General features: G+C 34.0%; 1 protein-coding gene across 22 annotated transcripts in view; it reads left to right on the top strand.

Moving 5' to 3' along the window:
- Nucleotides 1–13,140, top strand: part of ROBO2 (roundabout guidance receptor 2) — a 1,652,913-nt gene that overhangs the window by 1,573,325 nt on the left and 66,448 nt on the right. For all 22 annotated transcript variants that reach the window (XM_088794275.1, XM_074333465.2, XM_088794272.1 and 19 more), the window contains 3 exons: nucleotides 5,593–5,824; nucleotides 8,581–8,705; nucleotides 11,685–11,856. In XM_088794275.1, the coding sequence (XP_088650401.1) occupies nucleotides 5,593–5,824; nucleotides 8,581–8,705; nucleotides 11,685–11,856 (529 nt within the window). The remainder of the gene's footprint in view (nucleotides 1–5,592; nucleotides 5,825–8,580; nucleotides 8,706–11,684; nucleotides 11,857–13,140) is intronic.

Raw genomic sequence — 13,140 nt, 5'->3', positions numbered from 1 at the left:
CAACTTCAGTGGAAACAACAAATAGCATAAAAATAGCCACCTTAGTCATATTAGAGAGCACATGTATCTGTGCCTGTGTGTGTCTGTGTTTTGAGAAGAGCGAGATAATCTTTGCTGAGCTTAATACAATTAATGCCAGCTTCTCCTTTATGCTCCAGATTTCTCTGTTATAATCTCTAAAAATCCATAAGGAAATATATAAGTGTGAAAGAAGAGCACATATTTTTTAAGCCCTCTCTGTATGTGATAGATCTTGTATATTGTATAAGTAATAGACATTTTAATTATGGATACCTAGAAAGAAATGTACTTTATAATCTTAATTAGAAACTATGTAGAATTATCTTTCTGTTATTGTCATTTGTTGTTTTTGTTGTAGAAGAATGACTATAACGGGGAAAAAAACAAAACAAAACAAAAACTAGATTACCCTCCCTTCCCCTGCTTGAGAGTCAAAGTTTCTTTATTTAGAGAAATAACTGTTTCACCCATTTCCATCAACTTCCTCAAAAAAGCAAGCTGAAAAAGGAAAACTGGTTATTTTTCATCAGTTCTTAATTATACTTGAAGTATACAACACAATGAAGAGAATTATTCCAGTGTCCTCTCAATAATAAATCTTTAAACAAATCCAGCTTAACAAGCACTTTTTGAGAACCAGTTTTGTTCTAGATGTTGGGAAGCCCTATATAAAGAGACACAAATCTACTTCAGAGAAACATGGAAATTCTTAATGACCGTACACAGGGATAAAAGCTCTAACATATATATAAACACCTTGTATACAGATATTTCTATCAGAGGGGAGGTGAGTAACTCGATCATCAGACACCAGAAAAGGTATCACCACTCATCTACCACTCTATAAGTAAATATGGAGGCATTATTATATTAGAACAGGAGAATCTTAGTGACATCAGGGCTGCTTAGTCCAGTTTTATAATTTTATAAAAGAAGACTAACGCATATAAGTTGAACAATGTCCCCAATATCCCATGTCTTTTTATAGCATTAGAATTTTCTTACTTCAAATCTAGTTTTAGTGTTTTCACTGTAAAGATGAACTGTAAACTGCAGACAAATATTTAATCAAAAGGAAGGTCTTTGAATGGTGGAATTTCAACGTAAGATCCTGGATAGGGCATTTTCTTACTTCTTAAGCCAGACCATGTGATCAACCACATTTTTGTCTCCTGAGTACAATGTTGAGTAATACTTTAACAAAAACAAGACTAAGTTTATGATATTTTAAGAGTAATTATGATTGGAATTACATTGTTTTTAATTCCATTTTTGGTATAATTTCACACAGGCATAATGTTTCCTGCATATAATGGTTTCTCTTCTTCTGTTCCCATGAAGAAAACATAATGATCTCATCATTTTTCCAATGGCACAGTAGGAGTATTATCTATCTGCCATGCCTCTTCCATCTTTCTGTAGCTTTGACTACATACAAAACTAACAAAGCCAAGGAAATAGTTCTATTTTTAATAGCAGTTTTTTTTCTCCTCAATTTTCAGCTGAAAAAGTCTAATCTGCTCTGTTGAGAGTTCTGAAGGGGACTTTTTTTTTTTTTTTTTTTTAAGATTTTATTGGGGAAGGGGAACAGGACTTTATTGGGGAATAGTGTGTACTTCTAGGAATTTTTTTTTCCAAGTTGTTGTCCTTTCCATCTTAGTTGTGGGGGGTGCCATTCAGCTTCAAGTTGTTGTCCTTTCAGTCTTAGTTGTGGAGGGTGTAGCTCAGCTCCAGGTCCAGTTGCCGTTGCTAGTTGCAGGGGGCAGAACCCACCATCTCTTGCAGGACTCGAACCGGCAACCTTGTGGTTGAGAGGACACTCTCCAACCAACTGAGCCATCCAGGAGCTCAGCTGCAGCTCAGCTCAAGGTGCCGTGTTCAGTCTTAGTTGCATGGGGCGGAGTCCACCATCCCTTGCGGGACTCGAGGAATTGAACTGGCAACCTTGTGGTTGAGAGCCCACTGGCCCATGTGGGAATTGAACCAGCAGCCTTCGGAGTTAGGAGCATAGATCTCTAACCACCTGAGCCACCGGGCCGGCCCTGAAGGGGCTTTTTTAAGCTGTTTCTAACTGTGGGAATTATTTGGATAAGAATCAAAGTCATTATGTTTATGAAGTTAATCACTTTAAACATCATTGAGTTAAAAAGAATAAATCAAATAATGTCCAAATTGCAGGTCAGTAGTCTGGTGGTTCTTTCAGAAGGACCTTGTCATATTCATTCTATATCTCAAGAAGCTCTTAATTTCAAGTTTGTGGATCTCTCTCCCTCATCAGTTTGACTTCTGTGAGTCTCGAGTCCATGTTTTAATTTCTGTTTTTTCAAAGCAGAGCATCAATTCTGAAATACCCCTTTAATAGCTATCTGCTGAATGATCAAATCAGTTGTTTTCATACATTGTTATTTTTAAAAAGAAAGTGTTTAATTATATCGCAGGATATTGTTTCCCATGAATTTGGAGGTACACGTGAGATAAGTATATATTTGAGAGGTAAATGTAGTGAAATTAAGTCAGACTGGGGGGTGATGTTGGTTGTCAAAGAAATTGTGACCAAATTTTTTTTTTGGTGTCATATTTTCAATTTGCTAAATGCGTATATTCTTTAAATTATCCCATTGTTTGAGTTACAGGTATGTTGTAGTTCGAAAGGAGAAATAGTATTTTCCCCAACCCCTGTGATTAGATTTGGGGCCAAGTTAGGTGGTTTACCAATGGTTGGCAGGAATCAGTTACCAAACATATATGACATTTGTGCTGAAAACCCCATAAGGCTAATCTTGAAGCAACACTAGTTAGCAAATGCTACATTCTAAATATGATTGCTCTTATAATGACGGTGGGCAGAACTGATAAGAAAATGGCTGCTTCACATAGAAAGTAGCAATGAATCTCTTACTTAAAAATGTTCATTCTACTTGTTTTGTGTGTGTGTGTGTGTGTGTGTGTGTGTGTGTGTGTGTGTTCTACTTTGATTCAAGGACAGAAAGAATCACAGACTCTTTGCCCCTTAAATATTACAACTCCTGGAGTTGAAACCGTGCCCTGGTGAACTAGAATTTAAGAACTCAGCTAAATTCAGATCAGTCACTTAGCAGACTAAGCCCACTAAAGAAGATACACTTTGAATTTTCAGTTTAAGTGGATTTTTTTTAATTGAAAAGGTAGATATTAAGCATCTTATTTAAACATTTTAATGAAAGTGATGATGTGAACGCCACATATGCACCCTTGTTTTTTCAGTGTGTTCTTTACTTAACAATGATGCTTTATCATTGTGTATCTCTAAAACTTGAAAAATGCTTTAACATATATTAGTTACGTAATTGTTTCTGTGCCCTTGTAATATTAAGTAACCCGAGGCTCAGAAAGTTAAGGAGGCTAAACTGTAACTCAACTGAGACTGAACCTCTCATCATTTCACTTTTTCCTTAAGACAACACTTTTTAAATCATGTTTCAGAAAATACAATTTTTAAAAATTCTATAATCCCGTGGAATTGCAGCCAGACCTTATATAATCACAACTAGTAACAAGCATATGGTTTAACTTGAAAATGACCAGCTGTCAAAATGTGCTCCAGAATTCAATGGTGTAGAACGCATACCCAATAAAAATCCCACCAATTTTTTTTAGAGGTAACTTTCAGCATTTTCATTTTTGCTTCCACCTGTAACAACAAATTTCCTTCTGCAAAGAATGTATTGCAACTGCACAAAATCAAGTTAAACTTGTATAGTTATTAAGTAGGTCATTAGAATACACGGGTTGAAGGCAGTATACACTGAAGTGAGCGAGGCAATATCGTGTAGTAAACATTAGCTTCATAAAGTTCCTAAAACACTTAATTAATGAAAACCAAACATGGATAAAACCAATTTTCCCTGATTTACAGACTCCCTTCATCTGGAAACAGCTGCTTAATGTTCTTCTTAAAAACACAGCTTGCTTCTTTCAGTATTAACAAGCTATTATTGTGAGTTATGTCTTTCTTTCAGTATATAAATTCACTTAACGTGAATGCGGAGAAGTTTATAAAATACAAGCTTAATGTTGTTTTAACATATGCTGCAGTGATTTTTTTGAACACTGACAGTTTTGATGAAAGGTATCTCTCTTTGGGTCTCATAAATTTAACTTTTTGCTTTTGAGTCACCTTATTTTATAATGTCAGAACAACTTCTGGTTTTCAAAAAATGTGCCCATTTGTGCAGACACAAACTGGTAGCTTGGATGAGGATTCAAAGATCACAAGCTTTGGCATCAGAGCTGGACTTACTTTTTCATGACATAACCTCACACAAGCATAGCACTAATTCCAGAAAATCTCTGAAGGTTAGAAAGCTCTCAGGTGGGTAAAGAAATTCTTACTTGTTGAGACTTACCTGCAAAACTGGACTTAGCTGTACATAGAAACACACATGCTCATGGATTTGTCTACTTCAGAATCTAATTTCATGTACTTGTCTAGCTTGGACACCAAATACAGAAAAACGAGCCTGTGTTCCAGGGTATTTTGATTGAGATTCTGTGTTTTTACATGTTTTGCCTTCACTTAAAAATATTTAAAAATGTTACAACTAAAGAAGAAAAATGCTGCCACTAAAGAAGTTAGAACTTAATACATGAAAGAATCCTTTGTTTATGTTGTATTAAAACTCGGATAAATTTTTTAAAAGCTGAAATAACCATTTCTATTGTTACCTTTTGTATTTTATCTCCTCAACTTTCCTAAAATAATGTTTTTCCATTCCTTCTTCATTAAATTTCATACTTTATTTGACAGTGAAATATGTGAAGTAGATCCTACTGTCCTTTGCAGATCTGAGAACCAGTTCTTCAGGGAAACTTTATCTTTCCTTCCTGATTTGAAACTTCATCTCCACTGTAGGCTTTCTTAGTCCCTTCTACATCTCATTCGTAACATGTTTATGTTTATTTTTTATGAATGTAACTTGACATTGTTTGGGTGATTATGAGATAATGCCCATCTTTCACCTGGACTCTAAGCATCATGAGGGCAGGGGCTGACTTACTTTCATTCTCCATTTTTATCCCCAGAGTTTAGCAAAATTTCTGGCATTTTTAGTAGGAACTCAAAAAACACTTTGTGTAAGTGAAGGTGTTCATGAATGGAAATGGGATGAGAATGGATATCCCTGACTAGTAGTACAATAGATATATATAAAACCACAAAAATAGGAATTGTTAAATACAGGAAAAGGTTAAACAGGTGAGGAATGAAGCTGGAAAAATTGGCAGGTCTATGTCTTCTCAGGTTTTTGCGCTAATCCAGTGAATTGAAACTAAGTAAGTATCTTACATACCAGGAGGTATTTCAACAGGAGAAAGAATTGTCCCACTCTTCAGTTTTGAAATACCAGGAGCAATGTGAACTCAGAATTGGAAGAGGATGTAAGAAGCAGGGAGATGAATTTGAAAGCAGTGGCATCACTCAGAGGATGGCCGATGATGAGGACCGAAATAGGGACAAGAGAAATGAGGGTGGATCCATTGTGGTGCATCAAATACTTCTGTTTAGTTTCAAAAGCGTGCTGCTGTGTTTTTCAGGTGGATCGCCAGCCCCAGTTTATTCAAGGCTACCGAGTGATGTATCGTCAGACTTCAGGCCTGCAGGCTACATCAACATGGCAGAATTTAGATGCTAAAGTACCCACTGAACGAAATGCTGTCTTAATCAATCTGAAAAAGGGGGTGACTTATGAAATTAAAGTCCGACCATATTTTAATGAGTTCCAAGGAATGGATAGTGAACCTAAAACAGTTCGTACTACTGAAGAAGGTCAGTATTCCGACTTCTAACATAAACCAAACTTATGTGATAATGAAACCAATTTCTGTGGAAGTTTTAGTTTATCGTCTTTAGAAGAGTAACAAGAGGTGAATTTTGGAAATGTCATTTCGTTGTCGTTGTTGTTGCTCTGAGAATGCCATAGAATCTGACAACTCAAAAAGAAAAAGAAAAACGACATTTAAGTAACTTTAATTTTTCCTAAGTAAACATTTGCCCCAAATCTCATCTGTCAGTACATTGGAATTTGACTATAATAATTTCCCATGTGTTTTTTATGTGGATTAGGCTCACTTGGCTTCATTAGAAGACAGGCTACTGGAGACTCAAGAGTACAGGCTGTTCATTGTCACTCTTTTTTTCTTTCTTTCTTTCTTTTTTTTTTTTTTTTTTTGGTGTAGTAAAGCTTGACATTTTCTTTCATAAGCCTCCTTCCCTGTGACCTCTGCCAGTCTGACTCATAATTTCTAATTCAGAAGGCTAATTGCATGTTTGCAATAGCTTTCTTCTTAGTGTCATTTCCTCCCTTTCTCCCCTTTGGAACTTTTCTTGTCTACAGATATTTTAAAGTCAGCCTGCGATGGACATGAAATGAATGTGGGTCTCAAGCAGTCCTTTTCCTAGTATCTCCTCTTAGCTAGAGGCTTACCATAAATTGTGTCATCAAAGTAAAAAAAAAAAAAAAAAAACAACAACAAAAAAAAAAAAACTGTCAGATGCCAAGTGTAATAAATTTTCCCCTTTTCTGCTTTTCTATTCATTTTATATACACAGCTCCTATAAAAAGCCTTTTTAAACATATTTTATATAAATTAATATAAAACAGCCCTAAGAAAATATACATAGGTTGCTCATGCTAACACGTAGATAGATGTTCATATTTGACCAAGAACTATTAAATTCTGTGTATTTTATAATAAGCAACACAGTGACAATGTTATCTTGATGTTGGTTTACAGTGTGATTCACTGACATGGGCAGAAGTGCATAGTTTTAAAGCCATCATTAATCTACTTTAAGGCTATGTAAAGAAAAAACTTCTAAAAATTAATGATGGTTAATTTTACTGTATGTTGAAAATCTGTAGTACTAATCAGTGGGGTGGGTAAATTGAATACGTTTGAAGCATACTTCCAAAAAGCAACTTCACTACAGTTAAGTTTTCCTCTGGATGAGACGTTTGTCATTATTCGGTATAGTTCATCTCTGATTTCTGTGGCCTTCAGAAGGTAACAAATGGAACTCAGCTGGCCTGCATGTGGGAACGATGAGTGGTGATTTGGGTTCTTTCACATCCATACAAAGAAGCTGGGCACAGAAATAATTGACCTGTCAGGAAGCAAGCATGGTTTTCTCCCCAAGCCAGCAGTAAGGCAAATGAGTAACCAGTTCTCAAAAGTTATTTTTCAATGCAGTCTACTTAATAACTACAAAATTGATAGACCAGTGGTTGGATTTATGTCATTGTGCCATATTTTGGAACAATATTATCACATAGAGGAATAATGAAGAGTGGGATTGTGGTATGTGTGTGCCCCGTATCTCAATGCACATGTGGCCGTACCTCTGAAATATGTCAGGACAAATTTACCAAAATGGAAGACTTGATTGATAGGCTTTAAAAATATATTTTACAATTCAATTGTACATATTTTCAAAGGGCTAAATTGTATAGAGTTATGAAAGCATTGACCTTTTTATGTAAAAAGTCTTTAACCACAAAAATCCTGTGAATTTTGTTTTAACTGTTAGTACTTTGATATTGATTTTCCTTCCTTTGGTTTAAATTCATAGATTCACTGAGAATTGATGTTTTCCAGCAAAATTAGTATTTCTTAGCTCTCAGATACATTGGATGGGAGATGCTGCAGTCTAAAACCAGAATTTTTTTTTTCTCTCATTCACCTTTTTTCAGTATGGTTATAGGAGAAACCATAAAGGAAGACAACTGTAGGACAATAGTATTTGTCACATTTGACCAAACATGAGCTGTTTTAATTTATATCTTCAGAGTTCCTTACACATCAATATAAAATAAGTCTTAAATCTTAAATTATAGGTCAGTTTATAAAAGACAATTATTTTTCCCAATATGAAAACAGAAATATTTTTTGTTGTTGGCATTGAAATTTATAGCCGTGTTTCTCTTTTTATTTATTAAACAGAAACTAAAACAAAACAAAAAGGTTGTCAGTAATACCACCACTCAGAGATAATGACTGATAAAATTTGGAGTACATCTTCTCAGAATACTTTTGATAGCAGTATTTTTTTTTTTTTCCCCAAAACGAGAGCCTATTAGAATCAAAAGAATCAAAGTTGTAGAATTAGACATACTTGGGTTCAAATTCTACATTTTTGTTTGACTTAGTCTCTTACAGTAGGCTTTAATTTTCTTACCTGTAAAACTGAGATAAGAGCTGGTTTTACTTCCTGAGATTATTGTGAGAATTAAATCCTACACTTAGCTCATTGCTGGGTATGTATAGAAAGCACTCATTAGGATGTTAGCTGTTAACTTTATTATTGAGTGCACATTACCGCAGCTGTTGTATTTGCTTTAAATCCAACCATTATATTTAACAGACATTTTGTAAAAAAACTGTCACTGTTGAATGCTATATGCAAATTTAGATCTCTGGAAACCAGACCCTCATGCATCTTGTCTTCATATTCATATTCTGTGAGCAGGATTAATGCACCCCAAGACTTACAGTTTGTATTTATTCTGATTACTTCCTCTGCAGCCCCAAGTGCCCCTCCACAATCTGTCACTGTGCTGACCGTTGGAAGCCACAACAGCACAAGTATCAGTGTTTCCTGGGATCCTCCTCCGCCAGACCATCAGAATGGAATTATCCAAGAATACAAGGTAGGACATGAGTGAAGAAGGGTGGCTGACAGAGAAAGTTTCCCGGAGGAGTCTCAGTGTCGCACGGATGAGGCCCATCTCTAGTGTCCCTCTTATGGAACTTTAGTGTAAATTAATTTTTTTTTTGTATCTTTGTGTAACAGGTAAAGAAACACGTGCATAGAGGATTAGAATGTAACTCCAAGGTCACAGATAACACAAACTTGACAAGTAAACCATGACAGTGAAGTGTTTTTTGGTATTAGATCTCTGTGTAACAGGCCTAAGGCAGCATTCTTTTTTTTTTTTTTTAATTAAAGTTTATTGGTAACAATTATTGGTGACAATTATTAGTAAAGTTATTGGTAACATTTATTGGTGACAATTATTAGAAAGTTATTGGTAACAACTATTGATGACAATTATTAGCAAAATTTCCTAGATTTCAGGTGTACAATTCTGTAATACATCATCTATATATCAGATTGTGTGTTCACGACCCAGAGTCAGTTATCTTTCTATCACCATATATTGTATCCCCTTTACCGTCATTTACCACCCCCCCAACCCTCTTATCCTCTGGTAACCACTAAACTATTGTCTGTGTCTATGAGTTTTTGTTTTTTCATTTGTTTGTCTTGTTCTTTTGTTGTTTTCAGTTTCATATACCAGATATCAGTGAAATCATATGGTTCTCAACTTTTTCTATGTGACTCATTTCGCTTAGCATAATTATCTCAAGATCCATCCATGTTGTCACAAATGACACTATTTCATCTTTTCTATGGCCGAATAGTATTCCATTGTGTATATATACCACAGCTTCTTTATCCAAACATCTATCGAAGGGCACTTTGGTAGTTTCCATGTCTAGCCACCGTAAATAAAGCTGCAATGAACATTAGAGCACATATGTCTTTATGGATAAATGTTTTCAGATTTTTTGGGTAGATACCCAGGAGAGGGATTGCTGAGTCATACGGTAATTCTATTCTTAATTTTTTGAGGAACCATTCTTAACTTGTTCTCAGAAAAAGCTGCTTCAGGGATTTAGAGAGTTGGGGTGCCAATAGGAACGTGGGTCATACCAGCTGTCACTCTAAGTTCTGCTTTTATCAATTTATTGAAGTTTTGTCAAATATTTCATTGGGGAAAAAAGGAGACATTGAAAATATAAATTTTGAAAATACTGACTTACAAAAAATGACTGGTTTTTCTCATTTTTCAATTGAACTTGTTGCTGTTTAGAGACAGTATATATCCATTGTTTCCTCACCAGCATTTGATGTTTAAGAGACAGAAGATGTCCAACTTTTAGAAAAAAAAGATTTTGATTAAGTGATGTAATTAGACCGCATGTGAGAGTAAAACACCTCATTAAACCTTGTAAAAATGTTAATACCATGAGTTTTTGCTATTAGTAAATATTTGTAGAATTCTGACAATAGCATACCAGATAAATATATTAGATAACATACAATAACATACCAGATAAATCTATAGAAAACTAGAAACCCCACTTCAACCCCGAAATTAATACATGGTATATGAAATTAAGCTGAATAATTTCACTCAAAACATTGAAGATTGAATTATGTTATTTCTAAGACAAATGATGAAGTTTAAATAGAATTTTCTTAAGTTAATGGTTAACTAACTTACTTAAGCAAATGGGCAGAGTATGCATAAGCACTTAAACTTACTCCCATCACATTATAAAGACATGTGCAGAAGAAATACAAGAATGAGTGCTTTTGCAATAGCATAATTATGTAGATTCTAAAGTTTTACAACTGCTAGGACACATTGGTTTAAGAGCAAAAACTAATCCATAGTGTGTGTGTGTGTGTGTGTGTGTGTGTGTGTAAGTGTGTGTGTGTTTTAATAAAGTTAGGATTTTACTCTTTATCATTTGGGGCTAAGTATCATAATCTTACATGTATTAAAAATTGATAATTTAAATTATAAACTTTTTTCACTCATATGAGATTGTCATATTTTGGTAGCAAAATGTATATTTCGATAAGGGCTAAATATTCCTTAATTAATAACATAGGTATCGTAGTATAAATAAAAGAAGAATACAATTCACAGGAATTATTTTAAAGAAAAAGTTTCAGGAACTTACCTGTTTCAGAAAAAAACACCCTGTATGTTCCTACTTATGTGTCTGCATGTAGATTATAAAGTACTGTATAATATGAATACAAATATGTATATAGAGCAGGATTCTTTTTATAATACAGTTTACAGTAACAGTTGCCATATCCAAGAAGAAAGTATGCCTTAAAATTTGATTCTTACTCGAAGTAAAAGCTTTCCTTGCATCAGTGTTTAAAGATTTTCTACCACTTTGTTTTCATGCACGTATATGTGTGTAAATATGTTTTGATCAATATTAAGATTTATTACTGTCAATGTAAATATTCACTTTAATTTCATCTCAGTCAATACCTATAACTTAAGTCAATTAATCTTGTTTACTACTTCTGTGTACGTTAATATTTCCTTGAAAATAATAAAATATAAATTAGTTAGATATACACCTATATGCCTTGAATATTACAATTCATAATCACCATATTTTAACAGACTATGTGCTTAATAATCTTGATAAATAAATTAATTAGAGGAATTTATATATTTTAATCTGTGTGCTGATGCTGTTTTCAATCAAGGACCACTTCCCAGAGGTGTTAAGGGAATTACTGTGTTATGAGCATTCAGTGTTGATTGTCAGATATAAAGGAACATGGCATGGTTTTAGCTTTCCTTATTGTCTACCTTTAATACACACACACACACACACACACACACACACACACACACATACACACACACAGTGCAGAAATTGTGTTTCAGAAAATGTCATTCACAAAACTTCTATAAGCCTAGGAAATAGATTTGTCACTACTAAAAAAATATGTATTACATTGATCTAATTACCAGAAAGGATAATCTCTCTTATCATCTGTTGTTATTTACTTTACACTTCTGTAGATCTGGTGTCTGGGGAATGAAACACGATTTCATATCAACAAAACTGTGGATGCCGCCATTCGATCTGTAATAATAGGGGGATTATTCCCAGGCATTCAATACCGGGTAGAGGTCGCTGCTAGTACCAGTGCAGGGGTTGGAGTAAAAAGCGAACCGCAACCAATAATCATCGGTGAGTAACAACCTATGTGGCCTGTACTTCAGAATCAATCAGCTGGTAACAAGGCAGACTGTTTTTTGAATCTGTATCCTTAGAGTGGATGTACAGTAATGAGTGACAGGGTGCACACATCATACAGTCAAACGGGTTAGCGTTCTAGAGAGTTTCTTACAAAAACGATTTGCACATGCCCTTACAACTACCATAAACTTCTTAAAATTATAATTACTCAGAGTTTAACCTCTGAAAGTTTGTTTGAAAATTATTTTTAATCCATAGTTTTATTAGTAATTTTGATGTCATTGAAACATAACAGAGAATTAGGCAATTGAAGAAAGTGTATGTTTCATATCTAGATATATGTTGTCTCTTAGACAGAAAAATGTCAAAATTTAACCAGAAACAGGCCAAAAAGTACTTTATAATCCAAACATACTATCCTAAAGAAGAAATCCCTACTAAATCTACTATCATCATTTTAGAAAATTGTTCCCTATCACCATGGATTATGTTTGCCTGTTCTTGAAATATATGTAAATGGAATCATGCAGAATACAATATTTGTTTGTCTGGCTTCTTTCACTAAACGTAATGTTTTTGAGATTCACCCATGATATATGCTGCAACTTAGGTTTTATTTGTGAGCAGTATTCATTTGTGTGAATATATCGTATTTTGTTTTTCTGCTTTTCTCTTCAGAGAACGAAATTCTTGTTTAAGCATTTTTGAGTACATATGTTTTTATTCCTTTTGGAGAAATATCTAGACATAGAATTTTTGGGTAATAAGGTTGATATAGTTTGACTTTATAGAATTTAATTTTTCAAATTGTTGTATAATTTTATATTCTCACTAGCAAAGAATGATTTCTAGTATTTCTACATTGTCACCCACATTTGATGTTGCCAGTCTGTAATTTTAGCCATTCTAGTAGTAAGTGTAAAAGAAAAGTACCTCACTTCAGTTTTCTTTGATGAGTACTGATGTTGAATAACTTTACATGTGTGTTTTAGACATTCACATATTTTCTTTTGTAAAATTTTAAGTCTTTGCCTTTTTAAAATCATGTTGTTACTGATAAGGAGTTATATATACATTCTAGATACAAATTATTTGTCATATGTTTGTATTGCAAATATTTTCTCATAGTCTATGACTTCTTTATTCGGTTTCTTAATAGTGTATTTTGATGAACAACTGCTTTAAATGTGGTGATTATAATTTATCAAACGCTTCTTTTATGTTTTGTGTCCTACCTCTAGAGAGCAAAGATATTTTCTTCTATAAGTTTTATGA

The sequence above is a fragment of the Rhinolophus sinicus genome, chromosome 17 (assembly GCF_057876585.1).
Source record: "Rhinolophus sinicus isolate RSI-liver-muscle chromosome 17, RSI-T2T, whole genome shotgun sequence".
NCBI lineage: Eukaryota > Metazoa > Chordata > Mammalia > Chiroptera > Rhinolophidae > Rhinolophus > Rhinolophus sinicus.
The sequence above is the reverse complement of the archived record's forward strand: the minus strand, read 5'-3'. Positions and strand labels throughout refer to the sequence as shown.